This window comes from Micropterus dolomieu, linkage group LG17, assembly GCF_021292245.1.
Source record: "Micropterus dolomieu isolate WLL.071019.BEF.003 ecotype Adirondacks linkage group LG17, ASM2129224v1, whole genome shotgun sequence".
In the NCBI taxonomy this organism is placed as follows: Eukaryota; Metazoa; Chordata; class Actinopteri; order Centrarchiformes; family Centrarchidae; genus Micropterus; species Micropterus dolomieu.
Window position 1 is genome coordinate 15,998,351 of NC_060166.1, and position 25,244 is coordinate 16,023,594.

At 41.8% G+C, this 25,244-nt stretch overlaps 1 protein-coding gene across 3 annotated transcripts in view; it reads left to right on the forward strand.

Annotated features, from left to right (window-relative positions):
* Nucleotides 1-13,097, forward strand: part of LOC123986499 (TCDD-inducible poly(ADP-ribose) polymerase) — a 51,431-nt gene extending 38,334 nt beyond the window's left edge. For all 3 annotated transcript variants that reach the window (XM_046074784.1, XM_046074781.1, XM_046074782.1), the window contains exons 3-7: nt 2,391-2,580; nt 2,964-3,151; nt 7,244-7,540; nt 9,505-9,762; nt 11,680-13,097. In XM_046074784.1, the coding sequence (XP_045930740.1) occupies nt 2,391-2,580; nt 2,964-3,151; nt 7,244-7,540; nt 9,505-9,762; nt 11,680-11,869 (1,123 nt within the window). In that variant the 3' untranslated portion in view covers nt 11,870-13,097. The remainder of the gene's footprint in view (nt 1-2,390; nt 2,581-2,963; nt 3,152-7,243; nt 7,541-9,504; nt 9,763-11,679) is intronic.
* Nucleotides 13,098-25,244: the final 12,147 nt, after the last annotated feature.

Below are 25,244 nucleotides of genomic sequence, written 5' to 3' on the forward strand. Positions count from 1 at the left end.
AAAACAAAGTGAGCAGAAGAACGGGCTGACCAGAGGTGAATTAACGAGTGTACTGTTTTCACAGCTGATCTGCTACATTTTCAATTTCCTTGCCTTTCACATTGTTCTCTGTCCCTGTCTTTCCTTGTAGCACCTATTTCCATCATCCTTTCTCTTCCGTTTCTCTGTTCTACCTCTGCATTTACTATTCAAATTTAATTCTCATATTCTTTTGTATGAAACCGAAACATGCTTTTTTGTTACTTGAATGCTTGAATGCTGTTCAGAAAACAATAATTGGTGGACATCTGCATTATCTGATGATCAGTGAGTCACTCCTGAATTGCTGTTTTGTTTCTGCACGTGCTCAGTGAATGAATTCCTATTTCACTTCCTCTTCCTGTCACCCTATGACTTAGCAGAAACACACACCGGAAAGATAATTAGTATTTGTATCAGTGTGCATATAGGCCTATGTTTCTGTAAAAATGACTCAGCCCCAGTCACCTTCCTGACCGAAACTGGGGTGTGGGGTGTGTGTGTGTGTGTGGGGGGGGTGTTTTACTAATTACTTCTGAGAGGTTTGTCGCATTTTGACCAAAATGCTGGACCCCAGAAGTTAAAAGGGCTGTCTGGAGGGTTCAGACTTGGTTTTAGGGTTAGGATTAGAATTTGGGGTAGGGGGGAATGAGAATGTGTTTTGTCAATGCTGGTCCCCACAGATAAAGTGCCTGCAACCTCAGTGACCAGTAATTGCACTTACAGTGTACTCATATACAGTGTAGCTATTATACTATGAGGTTTCACTTCTCCAGGCTGTAAAACTATTAACTCATCAGGTCCGGATACACTCCGCTTCTCTGTAGTTTAGATTGAAAACATCTAAAGGCTTTAATACAACCCCTACTTTACACACACACACACATTTCCAGACAGACACACACTCACCGATGTCTAACCTTTTGACATTACATCCAATTAGTTTCCTTGCAAAAATCAATCAGCTCATTAACCCTGTGTGTGTGTGTGTGTGTGTGTGTGTGTGTGTGTGTGAGTGTGTGTGGGGTGCATACATACGTGTATGGCTGATGTGTGTATGTCTACCTCTCTGTCTGTCTGCCGTCCATGGCTTAGCGTGCCAGTGTATGATTCCCACATTTATATGAGTGGTATGTCTGACCCAGAAAGGATTTGCCGGAGGCCCTATGGCAGACTAATGTAGAGAGACAGATGCACACACACACAATGGGGTTTTGACCCACGCTTGTCGAGACAGACAGAGGTTAAGGCAGGTTGTATGCACATGATGAGATTATGCTTTTCCACCATTTATTTACTTAGCAGATGATAACACTTAGCAGGTGCTAACACTTTGGCATGTCTTCAACCTAAATCCAGAGAGCCCAGGTTAACCCCCTTGGTTTACCATTTATCTGTCTATGTGTCCTTGAGCAAGGCACAGAATCTCTGTAAATTTTGTAAATCAAAGGGACTGGCATGAAGGCAAATGTCGGTATCAGAAAAATGAGACGCAAATATTTCAAAGAAAATCACAACATTTTGGAAATTCACTTGTTCACTTTATTGGTGAGGGTTATACGAGAAGAACAATACCACTTGTGTCTGTACGGTAAATATGAAGCTACAACCAGCAGCTGGTTAGCTTAGCTTAGCATAACAACTGGAAACATGGGAAAACAGCTACCCTGGCTCTGTCGAAAGGTAACAAAATCCACCCACCAGCAGCACTAAAGCTCACTTATTAATGCATTAAATGAACACAATTTAAGTTAAGCTAAACTAGCCAGCCAAGCTAACCATGTGCTGGCTGTAGCTTCATATTTACGGACTTGAGGTGTATCAACCGTCTTATCCAACTCTTGGCACAAAAGTGAATATGCAAATTTCTCCAACATTTTTAAATATTTCTATAACCATGCCATCATGTTAAATTATGCAATATCATGAAGTAGCATTTTCCCAAACACCATTCTGGTTTAGATCTTGAACTTTTGTAGAGCAGTTATTAAAATAAGATTAATATGTGAGTAATTACTGTGACATTGATGTTTTCAGTGTGTGTAAATATAATGTTTAGATCGTCATGTTTCTTTCTATTCTCTGTATGTTTACATGTGGCATGTAAGTCCTGTAGTTGATGCTGTGTGACTCATACTGAGTGAGCAATTTGAGGTTTGGCCATCTTGCTCCAGAGCACTCGGGTTAAATTAAGGTTCCATCAGCAGCCGCATGTCTGGTCATGCAGCTGCAGATGGAAATATAAACTGTGACCATTTAACAACAAGGTCACCGTGCCGCAGCCACATGTTAGCTGACTGTGTGAATCTGTATTATATTCTTTCCCACTGACTGCAGCAGTTAGTTATGTTTTTTTTAACTTTGTGTTTCAGGGGTAGAGTGTTTACCCTAGACTTTGGGGCGATGCAAGTGTGTGACCTGGAGTTTGACCGTGTCCGACGACTGACCACTCCCGCCAGCCCTCTACCCACTCCCACAACGAACCCAAACCCCACCCCAAGCTGTCACACAGTGTGGAAGTACTACTGCAGAGACAACTTTGGCTGGCGGGAATACTCTGAGGTGAGTGCATTGATGTGTGTGTGTGTGTGCACACGGTCTGTGAACACGAGGTCAGACGTATTAACTCCCACACCAATCGATTGTCTAGCTACTGTCATGGGATCAATTCAGACACACCCCCACCCCCACTTAACAACCCTTGTGACACAGCTGTCCCCAGCCAATTGCAATTTATTTCATCAAATCAGTAAAGACTGTTTTCTACCTGTGTGTATGTGTGAGTTTGTGTCTCATGATGACACTCAGCTTGGCTTTTTGTTATCTGAACATTGCACCACACTTCACTGACAAATGCCTCTGCAAACTCTCCCTTCCTCTGTTGAATGAAAATGCAGAACTGTATAAAACAATTGAGTCTAAACTCCTCTTCATGTCTTCCACAGCCGGTGGTGAAGCTCATAGAGGAGGCGAGTTTGAGGGGTCTTAAGGAGGTGCGATTCATTACGCTCCAGAACCAGTATATCCTCAACATCAGGGAGGGCTTCCAGCAGAACGCTGTCTTTGGGTTCAGGCGTCAGATCAAGAAGCGGCCCATGTTCATGTCCTCCGTGATGCTTACACCCCTCCTACAGTAAGTAAAGACATTTAACACTGGATTTAATTATCACTTCTCTTAAACTAAGGAGGTAAGCACATGTAGAGGTCTTGCCTGGATGTTACCGATCCAGAATTGTTGTTTTCTTTGCCACATGGCGTGGCTCTAGGGGTGGCATTGTTGGTCTGTAAATCCACTATTGGTCAATTATTGGATGGATTGGAAGTAAATTTTGTAGCGATATTCATGCGCCCCTCAAGATAAATTGTAATAACATTGGTGTTCCTCTGACTTTTGATGTTTTTTGTGTTAATTAGCAAATGTTAGCATGCTTACACGCTAAACTAACATGCTAAGCATGGTAAACATTATATCTGCCAAACATCAGCATGTTAATATTGTTATTGTGAACATGTTAGCATGCGACATTGAGAGGCTGTAGGCTCTCATCTTTTTACGTAAAGGACAAGCTGACCAACAAGCTAATTTCCAAATATGCTTGGTGTTGTCGATATGGAAGCTCTTTGGATGCAGAAAGCATTTTTCTGGGCAGTCTATTAACATATGTGAAGGATAACAGTCCGATAAGCATTAAGGTATAGAATTGCTACTAATTAACAGTAAAGCAAAGTGTCAGGAACAGTCAGTCCTTAGTTGAGAGGTAGAGGTCATTCACTTGACTGATAGTCTCTCTTTGTCTCAATCTTTCACTCCCTCCCCTCTAGTTCCCATTGTACTCACTGGCAGAGCCTCGCCGATCGTTTAGCACTCAGATCTCAACCTTGTTAGAGAACATTCAGTATTTTGAATATGAGGCCACAGTGGCTATTAGAACAAAGTCCCCAGTTTTAGTGCCTGGCAACACGTGCATACACAGACAAAGTTGGTTCTTAAGTATGTGATACACTGTCTCCCTGTGGCTCTCTGTGTTCTGTGAGCACCCTGAGTCCCTGTTAGGAGACAGGCGGGCACACAGAGGTCAGTACACAATACTAATGTCACCGTCAGGCCTGAATACTCAAATGCCTCTGAACACCACATTCACCTTTAGTCTATTCCAGTACGGTTGCACGATGGAAGCCTGAGTTGAACTTGAAGCCCGTACTAACAAGTCAGATTTTTGGCAAGTCAAACCGAGTCACCAGGACACAGAAGCTGTGCTGTGCAGAAGTGAAGCAGGTCTGAAGCAGATGCAGAACAGATGAGACAGAGGACAAGAGATTCACAGAGAGCTGACAGATAAAGAGTGCAAGGAGAAACAAAAGAATTCAACCCAGTGAGCTCCCACACTTCAAATACCCACCGAAGTAATATAAATCAATCTTAAATCTTATTTTTCTGTAAGAAAATCCATGAATGAGATGAGATCTGTCCATTTTTTTCAAGAGAAGATAAGCTGATTTTAGAATTTTATTAACCTGCATTTTCTTTATAGCAGTGAGGTGATCCGCCTCGCAGCACTCGCCTCAGTGATATTCCTGAAACAAGTGATACCAGATTGGAAACAAGTGGAGTCATCTCACCCCATTTGCAGAATATTTCACTTCCTTTGCCGAGCAGGCTGCTGACGCAGTGTCCTGCCAGTGTCCCACACAGAGAGAGAGCTAGCACGAGCTGTTCCTACTGGGCCTGACAGTCAAGAGAAGACAAACTGGGAGAGCAAGAGAGAAAATTAGATGGAGGAAGCAGGAGGCAGAATGAGGGAGAATGAGGGAGAAAGAGACGGCATGTTAGAGAGTGAGATAGAGAGGGGAAGTGAGAGAGGTCTAAATGGTTTCCAGACCGGGTGCACAGCAGAGTAGAGCTGGAGAGTGAAGGAGTGTGAAATATGACTGTGGGGAGCTGGAATTTGGATTGAAGAATTTGTTCCTGGGACCTTTTCATCCGTTTGTTGTGTGCACGGTTCAGTAAATCACTGTGTGGGGACAAAAATCTGACCACACACTTATATTACGGAGACAAAAGGCATGTCCCAACTAGGCAAACCTTTAAAACCTTTAAAATCTTAGAGTTATTATCTTAGTTAGTTTTTTGGTTAAAAAAAAATCTAAGGGAATGTATGCAAGGGCAGTGTCCTCCTAAGTGACCAAAACAAGCGTGTCAGAGTGTGTGTGTGTGTGTGTGTGTGTGTGTGTGTGTGTGTGTGTGTGTGTATCAGGAACAATCTGTGCTAGGCTTAGAGGTTGAGGTCATTAGCGTGATTGGCACTCTCCCTTGCTCCTTCCCCACCTCTCTCCCTCAGATATTTTTATCCATCCCCTCCCTCTCTCCCTCCTTTGTTATCTGTCCCAATCTTTTCTCCTTTTCACACTCTCTCTCTCTCCCTCTCCTCAACCCCATCATTCTCCTGTTATCTGTCCCTTTTCATTTCACACTTGTTTTCGGCAGCAGGCTGTCTGTGATCTCTTCAAAGCACACGGGGAATAGAGACATCGATTGCAGGGAGAGATTGAGAAGGGAGAGACAGGATAACGGAGAGAGAGAGAGAGAGAGAGAGAGAAAAGAGATGAGAAAAACTGTCGCCCTGACTCAGAGTCACACTGATCAGTCTCCTGACAACACACACACACACACACACACACACATATACGTGCACACTCTCTTATGGCTCATAGGGCTAACAGCATTTACACTTAGAGAGTGATAACTTGACAGCCAAACCACTGCTATTGACTCAAATGCCAGACACAATAGTTTTTTTGTCACTTTCATGATTGGCACTTTTATACTTTCCTCTCTTTTGTTCTGGTTCCTTTCTCTCCCTCCTCACTTTGCCTCCCTGTTGTCTTATTTGGTGTCTGGGTTTCATTTTTGCGCGGCCCCGCTGTTTTGTTTGGTCGGCTGATGGCTGCTCTGGAGCCACTCCGCTGCGCAGTGATGTCATTGTTGACAATTTGTGGGCTACGATTTTGGAAGCGCAGACGTGTTGGTTCATCACAACACGACAGCGGTTTTGTTTTACGTTAGGATGCAGCTTTGATTGGAAACACATGGGAGTGGTAGCTGTAGGAAGGAGTAGAGACATGTACCGTGCCGTGATCTGCGGCTTGTGAATGATGCTTTCGTTTGATAAAAATGACCTGCTTTTAGCAGGGATGACCACTGGCCAATGAAAAAGCTATACCTGGAATGATGAGATCTGGAGCAGTAGGTGATTTTGAATAAAGTGCAGCAACTAAACATGTGCATGTACTGGATGTGAAGGCCTATAAGAAAGAGTAGGTTATAAAGGATAAAAAGAAGTTTGCTTTTTAAATTATTTATTAGACATCATGTCATTTTTAATTAATTTATTCATTTATCTTTTGGGATATTATCCCTGGATATATAATTTTTATATCAAGGCTACCATAGCTGAAAAATAGAATAATAAATAAGGTAATAATAATGTGATTGATAATATTTGGTATTATATAATACTTTGTGGAACAAAAGTCCATGCATTGTAGGCAGTGCCTGGTTTAATGGGTGTGGAATTTCCTAATCATTTCCTTAAAGGTTTCCTGGAAAGAACTTTGTAATAAAACTTATAAGACAGATTTGAGTTTAGTTAGCTCTGTTGAGTTTATGAGGTTGTTTATTTCCAGTGATATCTCCTCTGGATACAAGCTGCTAAACCTAAATAAATATTAATTCAATATTGTATGTATGAATTGCATGTTTGTAAGTTGAGAAATTTTACATTTTGCAGTGTTTCCAATTAATTACGACATCCACGTCTCCTTTTTCCCTATCATTAGTTGTACATTGCATTGTTATTTCCAGGAACCGTCCTTTGAAAGTAGAGTTACATCTAATTTCCTTTCTAGGGAATTATAGGAAACTATGGCACCCATAAAATAAAGCGTAAAGGTAAAAGAACTACACAAATACAGCTGTAAGAGTCAGGTTTTGTGTGTGTGTGTGTATGTGTGTGTATAAATACTGTATATTTTTATATTTATTTGTACTTTGTTAGTGTTTATGTCTGTCAATGTATTTGATTGACTGGTAATTTGGCAAACTCAACCATCTAGTAATGAATAGGTATTTACAAACTATTAAGGGTTTGTAAATCAAGTAAAGTGAATAGTATTTTTTTAATCAAATATCTTATGCCTTTTGTATCTCTCTCTCTTTCTCCCCAAGGACTTTGGGCGGCCTCTCTTCATCTCCCCTCCCCTGTTCCTCCTCCATCTCCTCATCCATGGATCTCTCCACATCGCATCCCCTCTCTCCAACGACCACCAACCCACCCAGCCTTTTCCCGGAGACATGGCTACCCATGACAATGAGCCAGGACTTCCTGCAGGTGCCAGTCTCACGTGAGGACCGCAGCTTCCGGACAGTGTACAGCCTTTTCCACAAGACGGTGTCGGAGACCAAGTTCAGGATCATCAAGATCATGCGTGTGCAGAACCCCTTCCTCTGGGAGAAGTACAAGAGGTGAGCCGAGAAGCCTTTTACTGAAAGCACTTCCTCACAGCTGGAGATATCTGTAAATCTCACCTCAAAATTATGAATCATTATGTTTAAAAAAAAAAAACAGACGAAACATTTCTGTTAGGGTCAGAAACAGTCGACAGGTTTGAGCGTCTTCACTTCTTTTGCATGCATTTGGTCCTTTACATGCCTTTACATGTTTTATTGAACATAACTGCATAACTCTGAACATAACTGTGCTGAACTGCTGAAATGATCACCAGCTACTATTTCATGAGAATGGTATGATTTTTAGTGGTGGAAAAAGCTTGTTCAACAATAACTTGTTTTCATAGTCAAGAGACTTGACCGCGCTTAAGAGAGTAGGTTATAAGCACATAAATAAGTTATATTTATATACATATATTTATGTTTATATGATATTATGCACCCACAGTGGTGCTAAAGTTGTACGAGAATATTAGTGCAGTGTGGTTTCTGCTGCATTAAATTATTTGGTTCCTCTTTTGTCCTACTTTCACATATTTTGCTGTTATGGCACAAAAAGTGTTTGTTAACCTTCGTATCCAGATTTATGTTGTTGAATATTTCAGACACAGCTGCATATTTACTTGCAGACAGAAACACGAAGAAAAATATTTCTTAACAACAAACAAAGGGTGAATGAGAAACAATGTGAGAGGAGGAAGAAGGGGGTGGGTAAGGCAAATGGGACCAGCTGTGTGGAACTTCGTGAGAATGAGTCGACAGTGGTGTGTGAACACAGCGGATGGAGAGATGTTTGGTGATGATGTTGTTCTTTTCGCGAGCACTGTTGGCTAACCACTGTGGTTAGAGCAGGGCAGGTCCTATCAGCTGTGACAGTTAAACACTCCTGCACTGACTGGTACCACGCGGTTTCACAATGACTGACAGTATGGGCTTGTGTGCTGGTGTGATACTGACTCTGAAAGTGATGGCCCCCCTGAATGCGAGTTAATTTCCTCTTCCCACACTGATAAGAAACCATAACTGCCTGTTTGTGTGTCTGTATATATGTGTGTGTGTGTGTGTGTGGTGGCATGTGAATGGCTGGTTATTTATGTCAAAGGAAGTATAACAGCTTCATCCTAAAATGTTGGATACGATTGGATGGTAGGAAGTTGAAGTTTGTGTGCCTGCATGCTTGCATGCGTGCAGGGCCGGTGTGTGTCTGGTAACAAGCTGTGGGGTCATGGGAGGTCACGCCTGGGTCACAGCCTCTCTGTCTCGAAATGCTTTCGCCTCTGCATGCCTGATTGATCCGCACACATCAAACGAGCTGTGTGAGTGTGTGTCTGTGTGTGTGTGTGTTGCTCAAGAAAACGGGTTAGGCCCAATGTTCTTACCCGGTTTTAGAGCAAACAAGGCTGTGATCACAACTTTTGAATAGAAATAGCAGGACTGCTCCCAGCTGTTGCCTAATTCACCTGAGAGATGATCTGTCTTTGTGCGTCAGCCTTTTCCCATAAAGAACACTTTTTTTGTATCAATATATCTATTGGCACAGTGGATAAGACACATGCCTTTGGTGTGAGAGACCCGGATTCAGTTCCCCACTGTGACACATCCACCAATGTGTCTCTGAGCAAGACACTTAACCACTCATTGCTCCAGAGGCATGCGACCTCTGACATGTATAGCAATTGTAAGTCGCTCTGGATAAAAAGCGTCAGCTAAATGAATATATGTAAATTAATATTGGTACATTATGTCTAGTTAAAATGAGCAATAAGCACTAAAAAGCAGTTAATTTCATCAATCTTTATTATTTTATATTTTGTATATCCTGTCAATATCGTATTTATATATTTATATTGTACTTTATGTTTATTGTTCAGCGCCAGGTCACCAAGCAAACTTCTTGTATGTGGAAACCTACTTGGCATTAAAGCTGATTCTGATTGAACAGATCCCATCTCACCCTCCATCTCTCTTTGCACTAACAGGAAGAAGGAGTACATGTCGCGGCGGATGTCAGAGATGGACCGGCTGCTGAGTGAGCGCCACCTCTTCCACGGCACCTCGGCCGACGTGGTGGAGGGCATCTGCAAGCACAACTTTGACCCCCGAGTCTGCGGAAAACACGCCACCATGTTCGGCCAGGGCTCCTACTTTGCCCGCAAGGCTGTCTACTCCCACAACTTCTCCAAGCGCTCGCCCAAAGGAGTCCACTGCATGTTCCTGGCCAAAGTCCTCACTGGCAGGTGTGTGTGGGTGCTGTCGTTAACAAGCTGATAGAGGGAACATTTTTCATGTCTCTTTCTACTTGCAATTTCATTACTGCAGAAAAAACAAAAAATGTCACTGCTTTGTTGTGGATTAAATGTTGCATTACAGTATTTGTAATTTTATACCGCAATGTTGATATATATGCTAATATAGTAAATTTTTAGAACGTTCAATTAAGAAACCAGATGGTAATGTCTGGTTTTGGCTAATGCGGGGAATTAAATATTAGAAAAGCCAAGGTACTTCATTAAATAGATGCAAAATCCTATAAATCCAGTATTGCCATGAGGCAGTCCTGCCCAATGATTTACAACATTGCCAGCAATAACCTAATGCAACCATAGATATTAAAGTGATAGATTCCTCCGAGTAAACAATATATCAGAATTTCTCACAGTATTTCTATCATCTAATTTTTTTCCTAACAGTAAGGTGAAATTATTTCCAAAATGTCTTATTTCTAGTGGCAAAAGCTCCGTCTTTATCCTGGTCGTATATCTTAGTCGAGGACAGCCCAGGTCCTAGCTAAGGATTTACATAGTCAAATGAGAATCGTCAAGTCCTGCCTATAGTCAAGTGATAGTCGAATCGTGCGTTTTTGTGCGGGTTACACACAGTAGCTCTGCTTTAATCTTGAGAAGCTGCAGAGTTGCAGTCTCTATTCATTCAACTTACACTGTAAATTTCCAGCTAAACTGTGGCTTTTTTAAGACCCTTTTCTCTCACTCTCTCTCTCGCCTGCCATTCACCGGTGTTATGTAGAGTTTTGCGTGCATTTCATGCTGCCAGCAACTGCATGATTGACAGTTAAATCAGGTTCCTCCCATCCAAGCATCGAATATTCGACTATTCGGGGTCAGCCTTAGCTAGGACATTTGTAAATTGAGGCTTTACTTATCCAGTTTTTGTTGGAGTTACATATTTTAGTGTCCCTAAATGAGCCTGTGTTCTTTTGTTGACAAGTATGTTCTCTCTAGCACATGCCACTCTTCCTGACCCCATCACTGTCTCGCTCTTAGTGCTTTCAAATAAAATTTACAGAACATATCAGCATTCATTTGGTTCTTGGAAATGCCGAGCTTCTTTTCCATATACTATCATTCAGTCATGCTGTGGATCATGCTACTCTCATTCTTTTAAATGTCAAAGTCAAATCCACACATGTAAAACAGCTGATTTGGCTGAGCCCATCATACATCACCAGCTTCGCTATGCAGCAACACACAGTCAGCGGTGTGCCCAGAGGAGGGTGTGGTTTGAAAACACACCACACATATCCCCCTCTCCTCACTCAACCACCAAACAAGGGTTCGATCTGCTCCATGGCACAGACAGAGACATTGCTTCCAGACCTGAGCAGGGACCAATAAAGAAGTTTTCTGTACAGCGTGGTTAACTGTTGTGTCAGAAACCATATCTGGCACACAGGCTCTTTACTGTCTCTACCCACTGCCTTTGTCTGTAGCTGAAAATGTTCTTATTTTAATGTTTTATTTATTAGCCCAGAGAAAGGGGTACAAAGATTGATGGATTGTGGGTCTTTAGGGCGTGACATGAATATTTAAGAGAGGAAAAACAAACTGGTTACAGTGCGCTGGCTCATTTCATATACTTACAGTACATTTATTTCATGCAGTTACAGCATATGCTTATATTATTTAAGGTGCCCTAAAACACACAGACGAGCAGCATGCTTGTAATCATTAATTTTAGAAGACTCTTCTTTTAAATGGTAAATTATTCTTCTGTAACTCCAGACTTGCAGAATTGAATTGCATGGCTTTTAGCAGCGATTGTCCTCATGAAAATGAGGAAACACAAAGACCATTGCTTGTAATAGTCCCAACCACATGACTAAACTAGTGCCTGTCCTCTTTGTTGTGTTTATACAGGTTTACTGTAGGAAATCCCTCCATGCGTCGACCTCCACCCATCAACCCTCGTGACCCCTCCAGTGACCTTTTTGACTCCTGTGTGGACAACTGGGTGGACCCCCAGATCTATGTCATTTTCAACGATGACCAGAGCTACCCTTACTTTATCATTCAGTACGAGGAGGTACCCAGTACCGTTGCCGTCTAAGCCCTGGATCAGACCTGGGTCTGTCTGTGTTTGCAAATACTTACTCATAGTTTGTTTTAGTCCATTGCTGTGCCAGATGGGCGGAGTTTGCCTCTGAAGGTGAAAAGGAACAATTCAGACCAATAACAAGCTGACATTTTCTTTTTGATCACTGTTGCTTTAACCAACTTTGTTAGACAAAGCTTCGCCCATCTGCTGCTCTAAACAGGTTAAAACAGGCTAAGACGTGTTTGCAAATACTCAATGATTTAGGAACAGACTGATCCAAACCGGATTAAACTGGACAAAACTGGACGAGCAAAGTACGACATCTGTGTATGATCCATTGTTCAAAGATGGATGACAACTGACAACAGCTCCGACCACAAAAGACTTGACTAGACTCATATACCACACTTTGTTATCTAGTGTGAACAGGAGCCTAGTGATGATCATCGGACACAAAAGGATTTTATCTACCTTATTGATCTGGAGCAGATGCAGGAAAACCAAACCTAGTCCTCTTATCATTTTTACTTAGTCGTATGGCTGTATATGAACTCCACATCAGGACAAATGCTGTAGTAGGCAGTTAGCGTCCTGCCAGTACTGTGAATGACCAACTGGTCGTATTATTGTGAGGAAGCAGTAACCAACCAATCAAACGCTTCCATAGAAATACCATGGCGACACTGACCCCCGTCATTCTGTTACAAAAATCATAGTGAGTGTCTACCCAGCCTCCGGCCCATATGTTTTTATTGTTTTTTATTTCAAGTCTATGTGCTGCGTGTTTGAATCTTTTAATTTAGTGGACATGAATCTTGTGGCCTCCTCAAACAGACAATGGACATGGGTTTCAGTGGGACTTTTACAAATGGACATACATACTGTTTACCTCCAGGCAGAGGTTCCACATGAAGCCAGTGCTGTTCCCGGTTGCCGTTTTTGCCTTCGCGCCCACCGCTTTAGTTCCTCACGGGGGATTGAAGAGTGTACAATTTCACGCTGAGACTCGATGCTGCTGCAGCGGTGGCGGCACTGTAGCGTTTTGTCAACAAACCCCCTGAAACTCATCTCTCTTGGACCGCTCTCTCACTCAGAGAAGAGTAGACATGTTTTATTGAGACATACTGTACAGGCGTTCTCTTTGTTTATATTTGAACTGTGTGCCTTTTGTTCATAAAAATTTTATTTATGTTAGTTTAATGTAACATTGATTAAATAAAGAATCTAAAACAGAAAAAAATAGTTTGTGCTGTGCTTTATTCAAATGATGTCAATTCATTCATTAGCAGTTTAGTGCTAATGGTGTTTTGCTAATATCCCTCGGAGACTGTTGAGAATGCATAAAAGAGGCTTTCGTAATCCTGGTTGTTTCTGTTAAAAAGGAGACGTAATAGTTTGACATTTTGGAAAACTTTGCTTTCTTGCTGAGAGTTAGATGAGAATATTGATGCCACTCTCATTCTTGTACCATAAATATGAAGCTAGACGCAGGAGACGGTTAGCCTAGCTTAGTATAAATCCTGGAAATAGGGAAAGTGCTAGCCTGTTCAAAGGTAATAAAACCCCCCTACCAGTATTGTCTCTAAAGGTCTTTAATTCACATGTTATACCTGTACAAAAACTGCAGTGAAAATGTTTTTGTTGGACTATTTCCAGCAACAAGACCAGTATCTAGTCCCGTCCAAGAAACAAAGCAACTCTGACAACAAATCTTTTTTTTTCACTTTGGTTTTTGTACAGATTAATCAAACATGCCATAACTTGTTTAGCTTTAGATGTGCTTTTAGGTGATTTTTTTATTTTTTTTTATTTATTTTTTTATTAAATCTAGCTGTTTCCTCCTGTTTACAATTTATGCCACTGTACGCTAACTGTCTCCTGGCTCCAGCTACATATTTACCATACTGATGTGAGCGACGTTATCAGTTTTCTCATCTAACTCTCCGCAAGAAAACGAATAAGCATATTTACTGAAATGTCAAACAATTGCTTTAAAAAAGTTCATGCAGTGAGAGAGGTAGTACTTAGTGTAACTGTCGGCCATATGCTGTTGATTGCACTGTCTCAATAAGAGCTACGTGAAACCTCAGCCAGTGGTTTCGAGGAGAGTTTTGATCATCTGATTATTTGTTCTTGTCTTGGTCCAGTGGTATTAAAATCAGAAAAGAACTCTCCCATGCTCAGCCCTCCCTCTGTCTGCCACCTCCCCCATCCTTTGAGCACCATGTCTAATGCGGTCCAGAGGGAGGCTGGCGGAGGTAGCTGTCTGTCCCAGCACATAGACAGCTCACATGGGGTACAGCAGAAGAACTCAACAACCCTCCTCCTCCTCTGCAGCTCATTCACTTCTAAAACGTCTCCCTACTGTCATATCTTTCACCCCATCTCTTGTCTTGCCTAATCCTTTTATCTAACCTTCCTTTCTCTCAATCTGTCTTACTCTCATTTGTTTCCAGAGGCACAGCTATTGCTGAGGACTATGACCACGTCACATCCTCACTATTCATTTATTTTATTCTTTTTTTGTGAATTTGGGGGTTAATGGAATAGTTTGACGTTTTGGGAGGTACACGTATTTGCCTTGCTGCTGTGAGTTACATGAGAAGATGATACCACTCTCAAATCTGTACGCTAAATATGAAGGCTACAGGTTAGCTTAGCTTTGCACAAAGACTGGAAACGGGGTAAAGAGTCTTCAGCATTTAGTGCCAGGATTTTGATTTTAAAGAGGTGGTATTATGCTCATTTTCAGGTTCAGAATCTTATTTAATGGTTGTACCAGAACAGGTTTACATGGTTTAATTTTCAAAAAACACCATATTTTTTGTCATTCTGCACATTGCTACGGAGAAAGGTAGGTCAGCAAAAGGCCGGTAAACGGCTTTGATTCAGCTGTAGGCTACATGTTGCCGACCAGGTTGGCAATTTGGACTGGAGCAAGAGTTTCAGAGTGGTGAGTTGTTAATCTGTAACAAAAGTATCTTTCATCCATAGAGTTTTAACTGAGCTCTGTCTCAACATCACAGTAACAACTTCATGTCCATTGACTGCTTGGAGGGTAGCTAGTGTTTGGAAGGGAGAGGAGAGGTGTGTGCAGCAGCTCAGTGTTTTTCCACTGGAGTTTTTGAGGGCGTGTCGGACTAGTCGCTCAGCGAGCATTATGACACGTATTTTTCATTGTGACATCACAAGTAAGGGAAGTAAAGGCTGGATTACAAACGAGCTGTTTTCAGGCAGTTCAGAGCAGTGTTTTCTGTGGGAGATGGGAGCTCAAACAAGCAATTATTAGCAACATGTTTATCACTTTAATTCAATTGATAAAAAAGATATACCTCAATAAAGGAGAGGGAAAAAGCCAAAAACCATAATACCACCTCTTTAAAACAGCATTAGATGCTGCTTCATGTCGGGAATTACAATTGACAGAAGGCATAATTTTAACAGTTACTGTAACACAAACTAAATAAAATATGGATACTTCCTTTTGGCTTCTTTAAGTAACTCAGAGTGGTAGGGTGTGTGTTGAGCGACTCATGACCTCATTATGTCTTAAATCCTGACTTCAGCCCTGTTTCTTTCTAAACCACACAATTGGTTTTAATTAATGGTTCCAACCCCTTTTGGCTTGTGGACCCTTAAATTAAAGCTAGTGCCCCTCCTGACAAGAACTGTGAGCAGTAACACTGAAAACTGATTTCAAAATAGATTATTTTAAATTAATTGCCAGAAAGCACAATTTAAACACAACACAGCATCACTGAGATTGACAGCTTATATGTTAAGATCTTTTATGCAGAATCCCCATCCACAAGCACACACTTTACTCCCATTTCTTTCCTTTCCCTGCATGTGCAACCCTCTCTCTCTCTGCTCGGCCTCAGGTCACCATGTCGTGTAAGACTGTTGTGCTGAGCTGCTCTTTTTGGCAGAGAAGAGGGGAACGGCTGAGATAGGGGGAGGGGAGGGAGATAGAGAGCGATAGAGAGAGGGAGGAGTTATTTTGCTCTCTTCGTGCCTCCTTGCTGAGCTGCGTGCCTGTCTGCTCTTCTCGTGTGCATGCAAGATCGCGCAGGTTGCCCTCTGTTTGCCCCCATCTCTCCCAGTCTCTTCCCCTCTTAATCTCTCTTACAGCCCTTCGTTCTCTTTCCACTTTTTTTTCAATCTCCTTTTCCAACCTGCCCCCTCTCAACAGCTCTTAACAGCTTAAAATCCTTTTGCCCTCTCATCTTAATGATTCTACCTCATTCTCTCTCTCTTTCTCTCTCTCGGTCGCTGTCTCTCTGTGAGTCATGCAGCGGGCACTGGCTGGGTTTGTTTGCCTGACTGCCCTCCAGGAATTGCTGCTGGCACACAGAAAGCACTACTTTGTAGACCTGCTGGCTGGCATTAGAAAAGGGGAGTCAGAGGAGGAGAGCAGGAGAGGATGTGGATGGCGAATGGAGGGGATGTGAGGAGAGAAGAAATGAGAGAGACAAGAGAAGCATGAGGGGGATGGAAAAAAGCCTGAGGATGGGAGAGGAGAGATGAGGTTGCAGAAAGGACTGTGTGTGTGAGAGAAAGATAAAGGCATGCAGGGAGTGAAGTGTAGCCTTCGTAAGAGCAACGACAGATCTTTGAATTATTCAAAGGAGTCAAGATTGTTGTGTGTGATGTTTGATGCAGTCCCGCAGCAACCGTATTTGTTTTAACGTCTTATGTTTGCTGCTTGAGCTCCTAAAGTAAGAATCTGAATGGAGCAATGCTTGGAAAACAAATACAAATCATTTTGGATGCATTTATTATTCATTTAGGACTCATTGTTCATTAGATTGTGAAGTGGACACCTACACATCAATTTGACTCACGCTTTTTAAACTTTCCAATTGGAATTATTCAGTGTGTAAAAAAGGGGGGTTTCTTTGTAGAGAAATGAGTTAAACACTCCCACACTGATTATAAACATGCAGTTTTGCAGTGATTGAGTGTGTGCAAAATTGTCGTTGCTGATTATCCAACCAAGTGCTGTAATAGACTTGTGTTGTGTTATTTTCCACTTCTAATAGATGATGCTGTTACCAAGAAAAGCAGCAAGAACATTGCCTCTGTTAATCTGCTGCACACTGTGGAAGCAACCACACACATAATTTCTCCTCATGAGATGGAGTCTCATTCAGACGGAACGTCTGTGTCCAAATACATGGGCAATTCTGAGTGTAAACAATTTTGCAACAATTGCATACAACAAATACAAACAATTTTTGTGTTAAGGGACACACTCAGTATTTATAATCTGGTGAGGATCCGATTTTAAATGTCACTTTGTATGGGTAAGTGTATTATTTCGAATATGTTGTTCCACAGAAAATGACGTAAAACACATTTGAGAACTTTTGTCCTAATCTTTGAGTGTACTTTTTTAATGTGATGTGATCTTTTTTTGCTGTTTCTAAAAAGCTCCTCACTGCCGCTCTGGCCGGCTCAGCCAAAACTTTCCACACACACACCGGTTTCATACTGTAGCCCCATACTTCCAGCTTAAGCTTTCTCATATTGCTCTAATATCTCTGCTGCTCACACACATGTGCCGGCATACAAGTAGGCACGCACGCAGGAGCTCGCATGCATATGTTTATTTTTTACACTCACACAGACGCATGTATCTGGAAATGTCTAAACTGTGGTCCATATTCACCCAATATCTCCTTCATGCACACATAAACACACTGACATGCATGCACACAAAGATATACAGACCCACACACACTTCCTGCATTAAGCCCAGGTCTATATTGTTCCAAGGATGCCCAGCTGCAACCAATGAACATTCCAGTTACTGTTTTTTCCCCCTCCCTCCCTCTCTATCATTTCAAATTTCAGTTCTAAGCCTTTAAGAGAGCCAGGAGCCAAATATGGTCAGGCTTGTGTCTGAACTTTGGGCGACCTTCTAAAGCGGCATAGAGATAATGACCTTTAAGACCCTGAGGCTGAGCTCCAGGCACCGTTTTGCGTGACCACAGAGAGAAGTCAAATGTGAATGTACACATGCTGTCGTGTGTATGTCTGAGAGAGAGAGTTCATGACCTAGGACTTAATAAGTATATCTGACCATTTAGTGGCTCGTTTTGGTGTCTCTGCATCCTTGTGTCTCGCTCCCTAATTATCTCCAGCATTTATTTTTGTGTTCTGATTTTACTTTCTCGTTTTATTATTTATTTATCTGTAAAGGATTTAAGAAGCAGAACTGTCCAGTGTAGCGTGGTATTTCCCTCCAGCAAGTGAGTTTTATTTCTAAACAGGTGGTGCAACCTGGCAACTAACTGAGCAAACTTATAACACATATATATATATTCATCTGTCTTCTCTCTTGAGATTTGGTGGGAAGGGGTTACCACGATGGAGCTTATTGTTGTGAAGAGTGAAAATGGAACTTTGAAATTGCCCAAAGGCCTTAGTTTTTGAAGAAAAGCAGGTAACAGGAGTGCGTGTGCCAAGATGAGGAAGCAGATACCATAATGATGCCAAATTCCTCTGAGTTGTATTGACCTTTCCTTCTGGTACATTCCCTCTCAAATTGTGGCAAGCTATGTCATGACGAGGCATGTAAGTGCCAAACACATGAAGGCTTAAAGAAATATCCACCTGTGACCAAAAGAAATACTACCTCTTCAGCCCGTCGTTGAGTTTGATCTAAGCAGGTACAAAATGAAAGCCCTCTGTCTCTGTTTGCGTGTCCAGCTCTCTCTCTCTTTCTCTTTTATCATTGTTTGCCTCTCTGGCTGTGCTCCACCAGTCCTGCTGTCATCTCCTGTTTATCTAATTGGGATTCAGAAGACTTGAGTCCGGCGGTGAGAGGAGCAGGAGCTGGAGATGAGGAGGAGGTGGCAGGGAGAGACAGAGAGACAAAGAGACTTCAGGAACAGGCCTATTAGGAGCCTGAACAGGCTGGGAAGATTCAAATCAAATTGAAGTAATCTGTTTGGAGAGCTGGAGGGTGGAGGACAGTCTGCAGTGGAAAACCTACTGAGGGATTCTTGGTGCCCAGGTTTACACTCCTGGCAAACACACCAGTTACTGTAAGTCAGGGCTTCAATACTGTACACAGTATAGACACATTGTAATGATTAACAGAGGGGGAAAAAACACACTCGCAGGGTAATCTAATCTCTTCCAAACCCCCTGCTCTTAAAATGTGAATTATGCTAATATAAAAATATATTTTGTGATTTTGATAGTTCATTCTAATCCTAGCACTGCTCAGATCCTGCACATCCTGCTCAGAATGATCTTAAACAGAAAAATGACTTATAGCCAAACCACTTGCTTCTTAACTGGCAAAGTACTGAACCTTTGTTGTTACTCAGAAACCACTTCTCTGAGTCAACACCAGCAAGTTATCATGGTAGCATTAGTGTTATCTGTGTGGAAGGTGAACAAAACATGCATTGTCTTGACAGGGATTTACAACTGATGTTGCTGGCACCCAGAGGTATCTAAGATACCACTGGTATCATTTTGGGGCTGTAACTCAAGGAGCATACCAAAATTATTGTAGCTTTATTCTGCTCACTCAGTGTGCCATGACCTGTCCTGAACAACCGCTAAGTGGAAAATGTAATGTTGAAACATTAGCTGATGCCTTGTTTTGTACCAAAGAACGAGTTCAAACAAGCAATTATTATCAACATGTTTATCACTTTAATTCAATTGAAATGGTTTGAATAATTTTGAGAATTTTGAGATACAGCATTTTTCATAAGAGGATGTACCTATATCACTCAAAGTTTGTATCTTACAGTGTGTGTTATCATGATGATGGTTGGAGTTTGCATGTGCCCTCTTTGAAAACCGATGGTATGTAAAGCTGTACAATGAGGCAAATGTTGACATTTTAAATGTAACGCATCTAAATGATGATTAGATGCTTTTTTTAAAAAATGTATGACAACTCTGCTGGGATATTTGACTCACTTAGCCCTTCTCTATGCACATACTCGATGAATCCTCAAAAGACATCCTGTTTGACACACCGCTATACTTTAAAGAGGCAATTAAAAGAGTATGTAGGCTTTTGCCACTTCCAAGAACACAGCAACCCTTTCTCTCAACAGCAAAGGACTCTTATTCAAATGCGTGCGAATTAGGTAGCTTCTGCTCACACCAGTCGAACCATGTATAATGAGGCCTTTCAAGGAAGAGAGACAGGAAAGATGGCTTCTAATCAGGGACTTATTTAGGAGCCTTCAATATGCTCGCACAAGGTTGTGTGTAAAAGTCTAGGGGTGTGTATCTGTGTGTGCCATGATGCATGCTTATGTGTATCCGTGTGACTTGTATGTCTGTTTGAAGTTCAAAAGGTTAATCGTGCCATATGGAGCATGTATGTATTCAGGCGTATGTGTGCCGGAATTGCATGCGAACCAATCTCGTCTGTGCCGAGTTCAAAAGGTTAGTCGTGCCACAGGGCTGTGGATCCTGCCTTAATAATTGAGGCTTAACAAGCACATGTTAAAACATCATGATCCCCTCTCTCAATCAGGCATGGCTCAGACAGGAGAGCAGCAAAAACAGCTTGTTTGTCCAAACTCAATTATTCACCAGTTCATGTGCCCAATGTGAACCCAATGTCTCACCTGGAGAGTTCTACTTCAGTGGTTATTGTTGGGGACTTTTAAACATTTGTTTTTTTAATTCTTCACATGTTTAAAAGGTTCTGATGCACAGTAGGAGGAACACACCTGCCCACTCACCTATTAGTCACCAACCAAAACATCATCAATCTCCCCACCTCTCCTTTGCGGGAAGGTGTGATATTTCTTACAGCCATACTTAAAAAACAGGATGCTGATATCATTTTCATAGCATGACTATATACTTTTTATCTGCAAGATAAATCTATCATTCATTCCTGTGTTGCCAGTTTAACACTGAGACATAAACCAGCAGGACAAGTCTGAGATGCAAAGGGATTGGAAAATTTGTAATGACTTTTCAAATCTAGTTCTTCTGTTAGGTGCGAGACTATATTAGCCATCACTATCCGCTTTACATGTCGGATAATATAATAAGCAGGTATTGTGCTCTCAGCTACATTTTCTGATGACTTCGTTTAAAGTAAATGTGAAAAACGTTAAAGCCCATTAACAGTAAATAGTGGCAGTTTCTGGCAGTTCCTTCATATGTGGCACTTAGTTAGTATGTGATCTGAAATTACCTATACCTTTATAATTAAAATCTAAGAGAGTAAACTGAGGGAAGCTGAGAGTCATCAGACTACATGGGAATTGGGTTATGTTACTAATTATAGTTCTGATGGGAAATATTTTGATAGTGACATGCCAAACCCTGGTTGTCACATGCTGCTTCCTTGAGGTTTTGTGTGTTTGTGCGCATACAGGCACACACCATGCACATGTTCAGCACAGCTGGCAACACCTTATGCATGGTGCCAGTGCTCATTCCCATGGCAACATTATCAAACGTTCAGCAGCCATGTGGCAGCTGTCTTACGTGTCCTAGCAAAATGGCCATTCAAATGTTGATTTGAATAAATATGCTCATCCTATCCATTCAAATTGTAATATGTGGAGCTGTGGCCGAGGACACAGTGTGCAGAGAGGGAACAGAAGAGAACATCCTGGTCTCTCTGGGTGTTCAGTAAGCCTACATCTGGGGATTTAGAAACAGGGAGGAGTGGAAGGAGGGAGGAGGCAGGAAGGGTGATGGCCGGCAGGGGCTCGTTCCCAGTGTATACAGGTGGAATTAATGGGAAGCAACAGGAAAAGACTGAATGTGCGCACACCTCCTTAAGGCCTCAAGGATTATATCTAGTGCACGCACACAGGCCTTTCCCAAATACTTGCTCAGTCTTGCAAATCTCATTATTACTCAGTCTTTCTCAAATGGACAATCTATTTTGCGCACACACTTCGTTTTGCACCTCTCTCACCCAGAACATTATAAATCCTCTCCACTCCTTATTTACTCAGATGTGTGTACACCTTTAACAATTAGACTTTGCAGTGACTAAACTCCAGCAGTTGCCAAATGACGCCTGGCTATGAATCAGCGCACCCATCCTATTTTCACGCTCTGTACTGCAGTGTTTTTTAATATAATGGTCTGGGAATGAAAATGTGGCTGGCCGCTCCCCCACATGATAAATTAACTTGTATGCCTTGTTCATCCATCCAAGTCTGCAACTGAGGCTAAACGTGATTCTTGTCCCCGAATGGAACAGAGGCTCCTCTGCTCCATGCATGAACTACAGTATCCACACTGGCAATTTAATTGGAACAACATATTTCATGACAAGTAAACTCTGTGTGGTTTATATAAGAATAAAGCAACATGTGTGCATGTATCTCTTTCGGAAGGAAGTTTCCTGTTTCCTCAACACCTTTACAGTGTCACGACTTCACCCAGCTCCCAGTATTTATCTTGTTGCCTGCTCTGTTTTCCCTGTCGTTTACTGATAACTCTCCTGTCATTACAGACCCAGCCAATCTCTCCTGCCCTACAGTAACCCCCTTTCCCTCATTTCCAATCACCTATCCAGCCCCGCCCACCTGCTCACCTGTTCTCCATTTCCCTCATTAATCTTGCAGTATATATGCCCGCCCTTTTCCACTCTGCCTTCCCAGTCTGTGTTCTGTCTGACCCATGGATTAATTATTCTCTGCCTAACCCCTTTCTGGATAAGTGTGCCTGTTCTGACTGACTGCTTGGTTTTGACCCTTGCCTGTTTATGGTGTAAAAGCAAACTTTTATTTTAGCCTGTCTGTCTGTGAGTCATGCTTTTGGGTTCAAGCTTGCTGTTTCTCTCAGCTTTGAAACAGGATGCATGTCAATTTGTTCCAGCTCAATCCATTATCCAAAAAAAGGTATATGTGCATGTGCTTAACAGTCTGATTACAGTCAATTATCACATTAAAGCATTTACATGTTTCACAGTAAGTCATTTGTCCCACTCTAGAGATACACTGTTTCTATGATTACTGGGTATGCGGCTGTTTCTGTGTATATATACACTAGATATGTTTATGTGGCGGCATACTCCAGCTGTTACAGCATTAGCTAATCTTGTCCAAATGAAGCAAGTGTTAGCTACAAGAAATGGAACACAAAATTAGAAATGTTAAATGTTATGTATTGTTTGAAACAATTGCAGACTAGAATTTCAACTAGTATTAACTCACATCACAGTAGCAGCTTCTGCCACTAATTACTTAATAGACTTCACTGTCTACCCTTGATGCATCGATTTCAGGCACCCAGAACACCTTCCTAAAAAGTCCAAAATCAACGTTGGAACTATAAAATTTATTTTTCAATGTTCAAGTTATCTTTGTTGTTCTATTTATTAATAAAAATTATATGTAATTAATGGAGCCTTCAATATGCTCTCACAATGTTGTGTGTAAAAGTCTAAGAGTGTTTATCTGTGTGTGCCATGATGCATGCTGGAGGCCATTTTGATGTGAGCACGTCTTCACAGCTCATTATTCATGAATCCAGATAAAAATGGTGTAAGAATTACGGAAAGCACTTTCATCTGAACTACCCCAATAATTTGAATAGTAAAAATGTTTACGCATGCAGTGTTATGTAGGAATGTGATTCATTTAAAAGGAAGTGAAGAGGATGTCACTTTGTAAAAGCTGTCTGCTTAGAACCATTTCAGAGATCACTGTATATATTTATACACAAAATATATATGCAAATATTCCAAAGCAAAAAACTGTTTTTATCTCACATGGCCAGCAAAACCATTATTCATTAAGTTTCACAATCAAAAATAGAGCAAACCTAATTTTAGCTTGACTACTTTTACTATAAATGATTGTAGCCAGGTGTAGGCACCATCCACCCAATGTTTGCCTAGCTTCTGTCTTGCTAACTTGCTTTTATTTGTCTCACTTTCTCTCTCTGTTTGTCTCTTACCCCATGTTCTTGTCTGCTGCTAAACCCTAAGGCCAAATGATGCGGTAATGGGTTACAGGAAGGGAAGGGAAGGGAATGAAAGAAGGTGAAAAGCAGGAGGGAGGACGAGTGCAAACTCAGCTTATCAAAACCATTTAGTTCCCCATCGTCCAGGCCAGTATGTAGGTAAAATTGAAAACAGCTCTCCCTGTTGCTGAAAAAAAATGCTGGAAGGAAGGAAGCAGTGTGTGCGGAGGAAAACAATAATGAGAAAACAGAAAGAAAGTAAGTAAGAAAGAAAGAAAAAGTCCCCTTTTCCTGTGCTCGTATGCTGGAGGAAGAGTGGGCACCATTGTGGGAGAAGCGAGGGGGTGAGGGTTTGAAAGTGTGTGAGGCGTGCGTACGTGCAGCGTGGTGTGTGAGCCTTGGTGGAGGTGGGGACGAAAGAACAGGATGCACAGCCCTTGAGGAATGTGTACAGTCTGGTGGCACGTCTGTGAAACTCATCCCTCCCTCCTTTCTTTTTTCCCTCTTTCCTTCCCTCATTCTTCCTCTCTGCTATCCCTTCCTCTTCCCTCCCTGTACAGGTCAGCAGTCGCGCTGGCAGCAAAAAGAGACATCAGTGAGCTGAGATAGTGAGGACAATTAAAGGAGAGAGGATGGATATGAAAGAGACTGGTGACTGGGAGAGAAAGGGCCTTTGGGATCTGGGACATTAAAAAAATGTCAGAGAGATTGCCTTCAAAGGGAGAGTGATAGAGAGAGTGCGTGTGAATGGGACAGTACACGATCCTATTATCACTTTCTTCCCTCAAACTGCCCAAAATTACTCAAAGCCTATGACTCCAAAGTTTAGTGCTGTACGTCACATCTTGCTCTTCTAGCATGAGTCACCCTGGGATCTCAGGGGAGCCCTGCAGCTCACAACTTCCAGGTGTTGACCTTTGTGTCACATACTGTCGCCTCTCCTCCTCCTGCATCTGCAGAGGAACCACTAAAAAGTGCAAAAGCCATAAAAAAATCTCTCATCTGTTTTTCTAATTATATCTTTCACATTACACCTGCGCTTTTACCTCCTCCATCACTGCAGCTCCAACATGTATCAGGCCTGATCTTGTTTTTTTTTTTTTTGCCAAGTAGCCTTCGGCATGTTCCCTTCCCATTCATTTCATCCACATTCTTTCCCCATGTAAAATCTCTGCCTCCTCTTTTTCGTTCTCGCACCCCCCTTCCAAAAGAAAAAACAAAACAGCTGCTCTCCATTCGTCCTGATTATCCCGGAGACCAGAACAGAACAGACCATGTAACTGAACTTAGCTCTGGCTGGCTAACTAGCCACAGCAGGCCTGCATTCCAGCTTTCTGCAGTCAGCCTGCAAATGCTGTACCCTACTTTGCAATTTGTAGCAGAAGTGACTCAACTTTCATACTGGTAATAATAATAATAATAAAACGAATAATAAACTTTATTTAAACAGCACTTTTGAAAA